At 29.1% G+C, this 15,309-nt stretch overlaps 2 protein-coding genes across 2 annotated transcripts; both read left to right on the forward strand.

The window, feature by feature from the left end:
• The first annotated feature begins 3,365 nt into the window (after positions 1-3,365).
• On the forward strand, positions 3,366-3,800 carry LOC130966941 (uncharacterized mitochondrial protein AtMg00240-like). Its single transcript, XM_057891762.1, has one exon. The coding sequence runs from the start codon at positions 3,366-3,368 to the stop codon at positions 3,798-3,800; it is 435 nt and encodes a 144-aa protein (XP_057747745.1).
• Positions 3,801-12,209: 8,409 nt separating this feature from the next.
• On the forward strand, positions 12,210-12,695 carry LOC130966942 (early nodulin-75-like). Its single transcript, XM_057891763.1, has one exon. The coding sequence runs from the start codon at positions 12,210-12,212 to the stop codon at positions 12,693-12,695; it is 486 nt and encodes a 161-aa protein (XP_057747746.1).
• The last annotated feature ends 2,614 nt before the right edge of the window (positions 12,696-15,309 follow it).

The following is a 15,309-nucleotide window of genomic DNA, read 5'->3' on the forward strand; positions in this document are numbered from 1 at the left end:
GAATGACCTAAAATGCAGGTATTATCATGGTGATAGATTTCGGGTGGCAGAATTACACGAGGAGTTTTATGCAGTTAGACAAGGAGACATGGATGTCACAACCTATTTCACTAAATTGAGATAAATTTGGAAAGACATAGAGAATTTCAGGATGATTCCTTCATGTGAATGTGGAAAGGATTGCAAGTGTGGTTTAGGTGTTGTGAGAAGATACAAGTCTGAGGATCAAGTTACCCGTTTCTTAAGGGGTTTGAACGACCAGTACTCGGCTGTAAGGTCCCAAATTATGCTCATGGATCCCCTCTCCGATATCCACACAGCTCTTTTAATGCTCTCTCAGCAGGAAAGACAGCAACATATAGCTTGGAACCTATCTCAACTGATAAATTCGTGGCATACTCTGCAACTTCCTCAAACACTATGGACTTCAGTTAGAATAGAAGGAGAGGAAGAGGTAGAGGAGGTAGGCAACAAGCTGAAGGGAGAGGTGGTCGAGGAAGACAACAAGGAAGAATGCAGTGTTCACACTGTTAAAAATTGGGACACACCATAGAGACATGCTATAAAAAGCATGGCCTTCCACCACACTTGAGGCAAAGGAATGGTGGAGAAGCTGCTGTAAACATAATGGCCACAGCAGATACTGAGGTTGGAAATGGAGAACTCATTATACATTTGGGAGAGTCCGAGACTTCCAATTCTGGATTTACTGCAGAACAGAAAGAAGCTTTATTGGCATTGCTTCACACGCATGAACTAAGGAACATTCATAGTACCAGCCAAATTGTGACTTCACAGCAGTCACCACCTCATCAAGGTAATTTGGTGCATGTTTTGCATTTCAAAACAAGTGTTAAAGCCCTAAACATTTCAAAACAAAAGTGCAAATCCTGGATAATTAATACGGGTGCTACAGATCACGTATCATATACCTTGGATGATTTTTAAAGCTATCAATAAATAGATCCAATTATTGTGAAACTACCAAATGGTTCTTACACTACAAGCAGTATAATTGGAACTATTGTATTTTCTAAAAAATTGTATTTGAAAAATGCACTATACATTTCTTCATTCAACTTCAAGCTAATTTCAGTATCCAAGCTTACAGGCTCACTACATTGCACTATGAACTTTTCTGAAAAATTGTGTGAGATACAGGACTGCAGCTCTTTGAGAATGATTGGCAAAGCTGAGGTTGTTGGAGGCCTCTACACACTCAATAAGGAACATTCATTGCATACAAATTCTGCACCATACATCATGAGCATTCAAGGCACTCAGGATAGAAGTCTTTGGCATTGTAGGTTAGGGCATCCATCATTAAATAGCTTGAAATCAATACAAAAAATTTATCATTTCACTACTTGTAATGACACTGAGATGTTACCCTGCAACGCTTGCCACTTGGCAACGCAAAGAAAGCTGCCGTTTGCAACAAGTAATAAGATTGCCTCATATTGCCTAGAACTCATTCATGTAGATATATAGGGACCTTTGTCTATTTTGTCCACAGGGAGTCACAGGTATTTTCTAACAATAGTGGATGACAAATATAGGTACACTTGGTTGTATTTCATGAGAGCTAAATCAGAAGCCACAAATTTGTTAAAATCTTTTGTCAACTTCGCTAAAACACAATTCAATCAAACTATAAAAAAGGTGAGAACTGACAATGGACCTGAATTTTTATTGCCAGACTACTATGCATCCAGTGGCATAATTCATCAAAGAACATGTGTTGAGACCCCTCAACAAAATGGTATTGTTGAGAGGAAACACCAACATGTTCTTGCTGTAACCAGGGCACTCTTATTTCACTCAAACATTCCTAAGTGCTACTGGAATTATGCCACTGCACATGCAATTCACTTGATAAATAGGCTACCATCTATTTTCTTAAAAAATCAGTCATCCTACCAGATTTTGCACCATTCCTTGCCCCCTATATCACAGTTGAGAGTCTTTGGGTGTTTAGCATATGCTAACACCATTACGGCAGGGAGAAAAAAATTTGACCCAAGGACAAGGAAGTGCACCTTTTTGGGATTTAGGGAAGGCATTAAAGGTTTTGTTATGTTAGATCTTCACTCAAATGAAGTTTTTGTGTCCAGAGATGTAAAGTTCTATGAAACTATTTTTTCTTTCACCAAAATGGTTAACAATGTATTCACATCCTATATCATCACGGATTCATTCCATGCCTGACCCTTTCACATATGATACATATTCATACACTTTACTACAAGTTCAGCATCCACACACACACGAATATCTGTCTGAACAGCAGATTCTGCACCCACTCCACTAACACAAAGCACCACACACATCATTGATCCATGCATTAGTAATGATTCAAGTAGAGACACAACTGAACATACATCCACAGATCATCTTCATACCATTGACTCTCAACATCCTATTCCTTTAAGAAGGTCCACAAGAGAGCATAGAAAACCTACATATCTCAAAGATTTTTAATGTATGAGTGTCTCCACAGCCCCACCAAGCAAATATCCCCTTACACACTTCTTATGTTATAATGCACTTTCAGCATCACATAGAGCCTTCTCCCTAGCCATCTCCACTAACAAAGAACCAAGGTCTTATGAGGATGTCGTAGCTCATGCTTGTTGGAGGAATGCCATCAAAGATGAACTCGATGCACTACAGCAACTACAGACTTGGGATATTCAAGCTCTCCCTCCTGGCAAGAAAGCCATCGGCTGCAAATGGGTGTTTAAACTCAAACACAATCCCGATGGGAGCATTAAAAGACATAAGGCGCGACTAGTTGCGAAAGGCTTCACCCAAGTACCCGGCATTGACTACCTCAATACCTTTAGTCCTGTTTTAAAGCTCAGCACGCTTCGCGTCGTACTTGCATTGGCTGTTGCCAAAGGTTGGTTTCTTAAGCAGATTGACGTCAACACGGCTTTTCTTCATGGTAAGTTGGAGGAAGAGGTCTATATGCACATCCCCCCGGGTTGAATGCCCCACCCAATCATGTTTGCAAGCTGCGGAAGTCCCTTTACGGCCTAAAACAGGCAAGTCGATAGTGGAACAATATGTTGAAATCTGTTCTATTGGAGAGTGGGTACAGCCAATCGAAGTCTGATCACAGCTTATTTACCAAACACCAAAGCAGTGGCTTCACTGCACTACTGGTTTATGTAGATGATGTGGTGTTGGCAGAGAATGACATGAGTGAAATCAATTCCATTAAGACATTGTTGCATGAGAAGTTTTGTATCAAGGACATGGGTGATTTAAAGTTCTTCCTAGGGATGGAAGTTGCTTGAAGCAGGGCAAGTATTGCCTTATACCAACGGAAATATGCCTTGGATTTATTACGAGACTCTGGAATGGAGAAGTGCAAACCAGCTTCGAACCCAATGGATTATGGCACTAAGTTGACAAAAGATGAGGGGGAATTTCTACCTGACAACAACACATATAGGAAGTTAATTAGCAAACTCCTTTATCTGGCTAACATAAGGCCAGAAATCAGTTTCGCAATTGGCAAGCTCAACCAATTTTTTGAGAAACCAACCACTTCACACCTTAAGGCAGCATATAGAATTTTGAGATACATCAAGATGGCACCTGCAACCGGGTTGTTCTTCCCGTCCAAGTCTGACCTGCTAGTGTCAGGATTTAGTGACTCTGATTGGGCGGCATGCCCTGATTCACGAAGATCCATATCTGCCTACTGTTTCTACATTGGAAATTCGATTGTTTCATGGAAAAGCAGGAAACAAACGACTGTGGCATCATCCTCTGCTGAAGCAAAATATTGAGCGTTGGCCTCAGCCACTAGAGAAGCAATTTGGCTAAAGAAAGTCCTAAGTGACTTGGGTTTTGAGCTAGAGAAACCTATTAGTCTATACTGTGATAGCCAAGCAGCTATCCACATTGCTCACAATCCAGTTTTTAACGAACGAACGAAGCATATTGAGATTGATTGCCATGTGGTAAGGGACAAGGTGATGGAAAAACTCATCCACCTACTTCCTATCTCGACTCATGAACAAATAGCAGACCTATTGACAAAACCACTTGCACCGAAAACCTTCTCCACTCTCTACGGCAAGTTAGGACTACTAGACATTTGTACTCCTAACTTGAGGGAAGGTGTTACATGATATATGAGATGAGAGACTAATAAATAGCTAAATTAGTTAGCTAGTGGAGATATTTATCACAAAGTAGTTATAGTGGAGCACTATCAGCTGCTATGCATGTGTATGATAATGTATCTATGCTTGTATATAAGGCTTGTCATGCCTCACAGTTAGTTGAGTTTTGCCATTTTCTGATTTAAGTCACATTTTCATCTTTCTCTTCTCTGTTTTCTCTGAACCTGCACATTCTCTTGCTACTCTCACTACACCTTCAACAATTACAATTTGCTACAAGCATTTCGACACAGATTGTTTCGACACAAATACTAAATAATTTTCAGGTTGAGTCCACTCTTTTTTAGAGAAATCGTATTTGCTCTCCGAACTAAGATCTTAATACAAACTTGATTCGACATCTTGTCGAGATTACCAAAAATCAAGTAGAACATAATGTATCTCATTTATGATGTGGACGAGATATATATTTAAAATTTTTTTAATATTTTATTTAATACAAAAGTATTAATACAAATCAAACTTTTTGAAACATAAACATTCATAATTAATTTGTCTATCTTAAAAATGAGATATGTTCATAATTAATTTGTCCATGTTAAAAATAAGAGATATAATAAAATTTATAAATATAAATAAATCCTAATGTGTCTATTATAGTATTTTTAGTATTTATTTTATTTACTAAAAAAACCAGTTAGCACAATAAAATAGAAACACTCAAAATGATTTTATATCCAAGAAAAAAGAAAAGAAAACTCAGATGCATATTATTGCTATATTTTAATTGTATTATACTTTTTTTTATCTCTCTGTAAGTGAAATCAAGCATATTCCCATTTCTTATATACTGTGTATATATGATGTATTTTACTATGAAATATGGATATTAATACGGATATAAACATAAGATATGAGATACAATACAATGCAAAATATATAGAGACACAAATTTTAAAATTCGATAAAATATGGAGATACATATATATATATAAAATATATAGTATTTTTTTAAATAAATTATAATAATATTTTAATATTTTATTAATATTAAATTATAAATTAATTTTTTAATTATTTTTAACATATTTTTTAATTGTATAAAATATTTAAAATATTTTTTTTTGATAAATAATAATATATACTATTTTTACATTTATTTTAAAAATATATATTAAGAATAAGACTACATATGTTAACACATGATGATATTTAAGTGTGTTTTAATTTTTTTTTTAAAATACGGTTAGATACGATAAAAACGCGTGTTGAACAAGTATCGTGTTGAATACATATTCGACAGATAAACACAACAAATCAATAAAGTGTCTGAGCATTTCTGATTGAATGCAATATAATTTTTATTATTATGATGACTAAACTTTTAATAATTTACAAGATAATTTAAATTAAAATCATATTTTTATTATTTGTTAGTATTATTTTTAATTTAAAAGATAATCAAATTAAAAAAAAGTGAGTTCTATGGTGTCTAAATTGCCTAACTTTTCTTTTAAAATAAAAAATAAAATATTTAAAATAAAAAACAAATCATGTAAAATTTATTAAATATAATTTATTTACTTCTTTAGTAACTTAGGTACAAAGTGATAGACACCATAGTATTCACTTTAAAAAAATTACTAAATACTAAAAATATAATCTTAATTTTTGCTATATTTTTAAATATTATTAAAATTTTATAGGCATTTATACCTTATTGGCTGAATAAAGTTTATTGGTCGCACATAATTGGGATTTGGGAATGAAAAAATCTAGGAACCACTAGCGTGTTAGCCAATTTCAACTGATTATAATGTGAGCTATAATAAAAAGATATAATTACACAAAAAAGACACTCTTAAATTTAATTTTAAAATTAAAAAAATAATAATTGCACACCTCCTATTTTCTCTTCTACTCCTATTTACGTTCTTCCTTTCTGCTTCCTACCATAGCGCTCTCTTGCAGTATGTTTATGTTTTTTTTTAAACTATTTTTAATTTTTGGATTTTTTTTTACAGAATTTCTAATATATGTTTTTTTTTATAATTTTTTATGTAAATTACTGGATGTTTATTTTTTAGATTTTATGACATTTATTTTTATTTTTTAACTTTTTTTTTATTAAAGAGATGTTTTTTTACACAGTTTTAAATGTTTTTTTAAGTAAATAGATAATTTTTTTATGTTGATTATTGAATGTTTCTTTTTTAGTAGAGCGACAATGCGTATTTTTTAAAATTTAAAAAGTGATTCAAATTAACTGATTAGCTAACAATTAATCGGGAATGTTCGTTACGTTCGCTTATAGGAATTTAGAGTGGGCTCAAGAAAGTTACATGTATGACTATGCACAACACAGTCGTGAGGAAAGTGAGACATTCCATACCCAATCCTATTATATCGATATTCTTTAATAATTATTTTAATATTAATATTTTTTTATTTTATTAATTAAAAATAATTTAAATACATAATTAATTAATAAAAATTGTATTTTTACACAAATATTAAAATTATTTAATGTATGAATATTATTTTTGTTTTGCATATATACATAGTAAAAAAGCATAGTAATCTTTTTCATATAAGAAAAAAAGAATTTTGTCTCTCCATTATTCCAAAAGCTTTGTAGTGAACTTTTCAACTAATAATTAATTACTTTGGGAAGAAGACAATATTATTGCAAGACGAGATTTGTACAGTACATGAGTGAAGAAGTTTTAGGACCAATTACACGTTTCTGCATGAGAGGCCTAGTGTGAACATCAGACGCCATTGAAGACTATTCTGCCATTGATTGTCCGTTGTAACTCCTCTAGTCCTATATCTCCATCATTATGTTTTCTAATTAGAATGCATGCAAGTGATGGAACATCGTAGCTTTTATAACATGGGTTGGGTCCTATTATCATTATTATTATTTTGAGATATATGCGTAACGAGACAGATTTATATGATAATGTGTCAACATAATCATAATTTATTAATTTTAAACCTCATGCACTATGCCACTTAATTTTTTTTAAATATGTAATTAATAATCTTCTTACATTGGACAAGCACATTTTTGCTGCAAAACTGATCATTACTATGAATTATTTTTAGAGAACACTTCAAGAATAGAAAAAGAAGGATGATATACATAAAATGATAAAATGAATATTTGGACCACCACTGGAAAATCAATTATCACCACAAATTAAAATTTGGAGTAACTTATTACAGTGGATATAGTATGTACTTTTAACTAGTAATTCAATACTTTTAGTTTAGCAGTTGATTATTATATTTTTAGCTAATATTTGTAAATATAGCATTACTGATGGTAGAAAGGAAATTAGTCTTCGGACTCCAAGACGCATTTTGTTTTACGTAATATAAACATCATAGATCAAGTCAATGAGTAATAGTTACTTCTTTCTGTATCATTCTTAGATACTTATAATCGTTTAATTTGGTCATAATTCTCACTTATTTTGTTCTAATTATTCTACACATTAACCAGTAACTTGAATAGACATGTGCATTGACTTAAAAATATGCAATTAATGTTACTCCTTCAGTCTTTCTACATTTATTTGTCCAATTCATAACATTACGTTCCCATAACAAAAGTTAATTAAGCTACACTACTGTACTCCATGGGAATATTAAATATTATGATGAGAAATAGTACTCTTTGGTAGCTTAGTTTATTTGTACCTATCTCAATTTTCAGAACAATTAAGTTTAAACTTATCATATTACCAAGTTAAAGATCGATACATAAATGTATTTAATTATGTAACATCATGTCAATAAAAATATATATTTTTTATATTAATTATATAAATAATTATTTAAAAAAATATTATAATTAGACGATGCATGGTATATTTTACACCTTTAATGTATCAAAATTAAATCCTTTAAACAAGTAGTAAACAATTTCCCTCTATAAATAAGATATTGCAAAGCATTTGGCATTAAGGAAGATGAAGATAGACGAGAGACATAAAGCAGCTACTCCGGCAACACAACGCGTGTTTTGAAAAGCATTTTGGCGCATTATTAGAAAAACGATTCAATCACTCTACAGTGTCTGCATATAGTGGAAAATGACTCATGCATCATGCATGTACCTCTTATTATTATACGTCCAAATACATCATATTTTATTCGGATTTAAAATCCCTCCACAAATTACTGCCTTGCTGTAAGTTAGTATTAGTCAGGTATCCTAAAGGTCTGAATAATTGATAAGAAAGTTAAGCAAATAAATGAGCACTTGTCCATGGAAAACAAAAATAATTAAGTGGAGAAGCTTCAGATATCTATATATAATTGCTATGTCAATTAAGTTTCAAAAAATAATTGGTTTCCTCTATTCTTAATCAAATTTTCATTTTTTATAGTAAATTAATTATAATATTAATTTTTTCATATTCTATAACTAATAAATTATGACATGATAAAGTGGACTCTAAATTTTATCACGGGAAGACCTACCTAAAATTAATATTATCACTCCGAACCATCAAAATAAATGAATCTAAAATAATCGTTTTAAAAAAAATCAGATCGAATCGACTGATTAGTTAAATCAAAAATCGGTTATCAAATTCTATGATAAAAATTGACCAATTTCGATTGAATATCAATTAAATCATTAAATTTTTAATTTAAATCAATTCGATGGCCAATTTAATTTTTGATACTTTGCCTGAAATATTAGTTTATCTGGCTTTTTGAAAGATTGGAGGGCTAGTGGGTAGTTCACCTATTTTTTTAAAATAATAAAACTAATAAAAATTAATTTAAGAAATATAATAAATAAAATTCTAATTATACTTCAAATATAAATAAAAACTTAAATTATAACACAAAGTTTCAACATCAAAAGAGTTTTCCATTATAATATTCATCATTCTCAAATTATTACAAAGAATAAAAAAAAGCCTTTTAAACTTAATTTTAGTTAACAAATAATTTTCGAACAAAAAATTACAACACAATATAACATAAAATTAGGAATAAAATTGTTATAAAAAAAATATCTTTGTTTTAAGAAATAAGTTAAATCACAAACAAAAAAACTAAATAACAAAATAATAAAAAAGAAATGTATTTAAAGATTATAATTTTTAATTTTTGTATATATTCTTATAACAAAATTTACGAAGTCGACGAGTTCAAAATTTTCATCCAATCAACCTTTTTGATGAATTTGGCAAATTGACACTGGGTTTCTGGTTGTTTAACTATTTTCGAAAGAAAAAAAGTTAAAAAAATATTTTTTAAACAGTTAACATACATTAGTTAATTTTTTATTATAAAATTTTTTATTTTTGTTTAAATTTAGACAAATAGAAAAAGTTTGACTCCCTATTTTAATTCTAGAAAGAAAAAGTGAGAACAAACGATTATTGAGTTAATTTATTTGGGAGTTCCGTGTCGGAGTTTTCTACTATATGAGAGATGGATGAGATTTATTTAATGAATGATTGAATGAATAATGTAGAATAATTAGTAGGTGGATGCGGAGCAAACCAGCAACGCACGTGGACAAAAAATTCTTGCTCAAAATAGATCTTCGTTAATTACATTTTGTCTCGTATCCAACCACTAGTATAGACATTTTAACCATTAGGTGAGACATAAGACTTGTACATATATATGATGTTAACTATATTCTATACATTATATATATATATAGTACAAAACGAATATATAAAATCTTACCAACAAATTATTGTTTTAACTTTTAAATACTTGTGCTTGAATTTTTTATATTTTAGAAATTGGAGACAAATATAAAAATAGAGAAACGAAACGTACAGTTATGCATGTCCTCTTATATTTATTTAGAAAATATTTAATTTATGTTTTAGAGCATATATTGATTCCGTATTAATTTTCCAAATATAAATATATTTTTGTATTCTCTCTTTGAAATTAAACAAATAAGAGTATTTTTTTAATGATATTTAGATTTTTTTTTACTATGGAACAAATATTTCATTCATAAAATAATCATACAACACTTACAAATAACAAAAAGACATTTAGATTTATATCTAAAGAAGAAAATTACATATATATTCTCCATATTAAACTAAGATGGAAAGTGGTCATATATATATAATCCAATATATATTCAATTCCATATAATTTTAATATATATATATAAACATAGATAAAATCTAATCTAGTTTATTTAAAACTACACAAAATTAAAAGTAGTGCAATAATATTATATATAAGATATTATTTTTGAATAATGCTATAGATCTAAGTTTTTATTAACCAAATTTAATTAAATTTAATCTAACATAATAAAAATTAGTTATGACTACATTATTTTAAATTTTATTGTTTAATTTAGTTAAATTTAATTTAATAAAAAAATTTAGATATATATATATATATAATATTATTCATTTTTTTAAATAAATCTAAATTCTTTTCTTATATGAAAATATTCAATGAACAAAATATTATCTATAGTATATTTATTTAGAGATGAACCGTAACCATAACTATTCATAAAAAAAAAGAAAATAAAACACCACAAAATAAAGAGGAGAAAAATTCATCATAAAGGGTTATTAAAATTAAACAAAGATAGAAAATACATAACCAAACCATAAAACAAACAAAGTATTAAAACTAGACTGAAAAGCGGTTGAAAAATCGAAAAACAGGAGAAAAGGGAGGAACAAGACGAAAGGGAATAAAAGGAGAAGGAGAAGGTTGGAGTAGACGGAGGAGGGGTGAAAAAAGGGGAAGAAACAGAAGAAGAGGAAAGAAACAGAGATAGAACAGATGGAGGAGAGGGTGAGAGCATAGTAGTTAAAATTTTTCGATTTAACTCTTAAAATTATTTGATATTATAATTTTAAATGAATCTATTGATTTTATAAAATATTATCGTCGGAAGTAGTGTGGCGGTAGCGGCCCTACAAAGATTGTTTCTTGCTTTGGTTTAGTCAGTATTTAATTATTAAAAAAAATTAATTTTATATTATTAAATAAAATTTTATACTACTAAAAATATTAATAATAACTAATTAATAACTACAAATTATAAAATTTACAATATCTTAACATTCTTCAACAAAGATATCGGTGCAAAGAAGTTTTGCTCAATAAAGTAAAATTTTTTTTAGTGTAGATTAAAGTTGATAGAATTAAAAGTGATAAATTTGTAATATTATACTATATATACTAAGTATAATATAATTTTATTTAATAGTAATAAATTAATAATAAAAAATAATACATTAATTAAAAGAAAAAATATCATTAAGATTTTAAATCATAAAAATTGCTAAATGATACTAATTAGCTTAATAAGACATCTTCAAATATGATTATATTATATGACATCCATTCAATTTTTTTTTTTTAAGACGTGCCATCCTTTGATGTGATTACAGATATATGGATTTAAAGCCTAGGAATTAACAAATATATATTTACAGATATTGACTTTGTTCGCATGGGAGGATTATCTTACATATATATTTAATATTTTAAATATCTAGTAAAAGTGATTGCCAAAATATTATCAAATTTATTTAAATAAAATATTTTCATTCGAAACTTTTTCTAATGTTATTGTCTGAAATAAAAATAGAAGGCTCGCACTAACGGTATGATGCGTAGACGAGGCGACAAATAAAATATGCGGGAAATATTATTCGTGGATGACGGAAAACAAAAGCATATGCATTACTTTTGACGAATTTTACCTATGATTCTGATAACATAATTTACCTAACGAAATTAATAAAGTTGGTACGTATGATTTGAGCAAAATAGTCAAAGATTTCAACTGTGGTGCAGCTTATTCCTAACAGTCCAAAGGTTTAGTTATTACATAAGATAAAATATGACCCAACAAGGCAGATCAGAGACATCCGTCTCTGTCAAAGTCTGAATAAATTCCACTAAAAATCTTAGCAATTGGACTTAAGAGACTAAAGAATGAAGAGATGACAAGTGCCATGACGCCATCATGCATGCCATGGAACCACTATAAAACCCCACTCCCCCTCTCTGCTTTCAGCATCCAAAACAAACATGGCTCTCAAAAACACACTTGCAGTGTTGCTACTTGCATTGCTCTTTGCAGCAGTCTCCATTGCTGATGAATACCCTAAACCTATTCACAAGCCTCCGTTCCAAAAGCCACCCTATGAGAAGCCTCCATACCATAAGCCACCATTCGAGAAACCACCACACGAGAAGCCACCCTTTGAGAAGCCACCACACGAGAAGCCACCACATGAGAAGCCACCATATGAAAAACCACCACACGAGAAGCCACCATATGGAAAGCCACCCCATCAGGAGGAGCAAGTAGAGAAGGTTGAGGTTAATGGGTACTACAAGCCACCACAACACCATGAGCCTCGTCCTTACAAGCCACCGTATGGAGGTGGTGGACACGGCGGTCACCACCCTCCGGCTGAGAATGAGGAGACTGACGGTTACTACAAACCACATCCACACCCATACAAGCCACACCCACCTCATCACGGCCACTGGCCTCCAACTGCCAACTAAATGCATGTATCATGTATGCTTGTTAGTATGGTGATGGTTACGGTGATTTCAAATGTTAAATAAAATGCGGCTTAGGATAGTAGTTGCCGCTACTCTTTGCTGCTTATACTCATGTAATCATCGTTTTCTTCTAATACTTTACTTCCATCTCTATCTTCCTGCTTTATTTAGCTTCTCTTATCCTCCACTATTCTACTTCGTCCTTCTCCTCTTACTTCTCTTCCTACCTTGCTTGCTTGCTCCATCTATTATTAATAATGGATTTCTTTTCATATACTTGCTGCTACTTGTTCAATGCAACTTATCGCTTCTACCATTCTCTTCATTTCAATAAGCACTTTCTAAAGCTTAGCACAACAGATGCATTTTATTCATGTCACTGTTTAAAGGAAATAATGACATGGGTCAACACTTTTAGTAATATAAAATAGAAATTTTGTTAGCATTAATTCAAATATAAAACAAAAATATATATAAAAAAGAAAGTTATTAATCATCGTCTAACATTTTTCCTAGTCGTCAATGCTACAATTTTAATTAAAACAATATATATAGTATCATCAGTCTGTCTCTACATTTCCAGAGTCAAGACGCGTTGTGTTTTGTCAACTTTATATATATATATATATATATATATATATATATATATATATCAACTATAGTATGTGTGTACTAAAATTTATTAATATCAATTACTAATAATATAAAATATATATTAAAATATAAAATATATATTAAAAATAAATTAAATAAAAATATATATTTATACATATAAATATATAATAACTAATATTGATGGTTAATTTTAATATAAATGAAACTGTAAAACTGAGTTAATTTAATATAGTAATAACAATTATATTATACCGGAAATATACTATATGTATCACTTTAATTGTGTCTTATATTCTAATACATCTTTTATTTTAGTATTAAAATTAAGGTTCAAAATTATCTAAAGTGAGAGAATTGATAAAGTGAGAAAATATGGAGTTAATAAATTTTAAATCAATATGGTGAAACTAAGATATGATCGAAGTTATAAAATTAATGGTGATTAATTTTTTACTTTATTATTATTTTATTATTTTAGAGGATATAAATTTTAAAATTAAAAATTTTATTTTAATACATCGTTAATATAAAATAATTTTACATGTATATTTAATTACATAATTATTTTTTATATTAATTATATGAATAATTATTTAAAAGAATTAATATAATTGAATAATTGTATAAAATATTTTATAAATTACAGTACATTAATATAATGGATCCCCTCACTGATGAATGTATTTCTTTGTTTTTTTTTTTTTGGACTTGTCACTTTATGTATTTCAATAATCGTCGATCGATAGCCAAACCTATAAACATCATCAATTAATTCTTTTTTGGACAACCAATATTGGGCTTTGATTGGGAAAAGGTGGAGGTCGAGGTTTGCTTTGTAAAGCTTCATTATTATTTGATCTCCAATCCAATCCATTTGGATGTTTCTTGTATATAGACGAATTTGGTTTGTTGACCAAAACTAAAAAGTCAAATTTCGCCTTAGACCACAAAAGAGGAAATTGTTTAGCTAGAATGTCCGGCCCAAATGTATTGTCTTTTTTAATTGTGTATTTGATATTTTGATTTGTTTTTTATTTTTTATTTTATAAATTAAAAGTAAAAAAATACAAAAAAGACACAAATTAAATGCATTCTAAAATCTCTCTAGTCTTTCTGTATTAATGTTCTATGTTATGAGACAAGAGCCCTGAATTTTCCGCACACATGTGTGGACTTATTCTGCGTCCTGTCATAAATTATCAATTGGATTGATGCATGCTACTTCTGGTGCTTCAAGTCTACTGCAGACAAATCAGCTAGTTTGACGCAAGGTTTAGGTAGCATATATCAACCACGCTACGTTACCAACAATATATTTGACAACTTCTGCCAACTCATATTTATAATTAAGTTTAATGAAAATGTCTCTGTAAATATGTCTAATAAAAATATATTTTTTATGCATGTATTTAATAAAAGTATTTTTATAGATATATTTTCTAAATGTATCTCTTTATATATGTGTTTAAAATATAATAATTAATTATTGTTAGTAATAAGTTGATAAATAATATATTGATACCCTATACTTTTTTATAATATAAAGAGTAAATTAACAAATAAATTTTTAAAGATTTATATTTGAGATAAATTAATTAAAAAAAATCAATAATTTTTTTGAAGATAATAAATATAGATATATTATTTTAAAATAATTTTTATAATTAAAATAAAACATTTTAATTTAAATTAATTTATTTACATTTATTATTATAAAAAAATTTATTATATTTTTTAAATTAATTTATCTAAAATATAAATTTTTTAAATTTATTTATCACTTCACTCTTCAAAATAACACGGACTAAACACAATTACAATTCCGTGAAATTACGAACATATCATCCAAAAAAAAAGAAACTAATATTTATAATGAAATAACCATAATCTAATTTAGGGAAAAAAAAAAGAAGCCGACTCAGATAAAGACGTTTAAAACATTTTTTTAAAGATATTTTTTAATGATTAAAATTTAACACATATAATCGATTAAATTGTG

Source organism: Arachis stenosperma, chromosome 3 (genome assembly GCF_014773155.1).
Source record: "Arachis stenosperma cultivar V10309 chromosome 3, arast.V10309.gnm1.PFL2, whole genome shotgun sequence".
Lineage (NCBI taxonomy): Eukaryota > Viridiplantae > Streptophyta > Magnoliopsida > Fabales > Fabaceae > Arachis > Arachis stenosperma.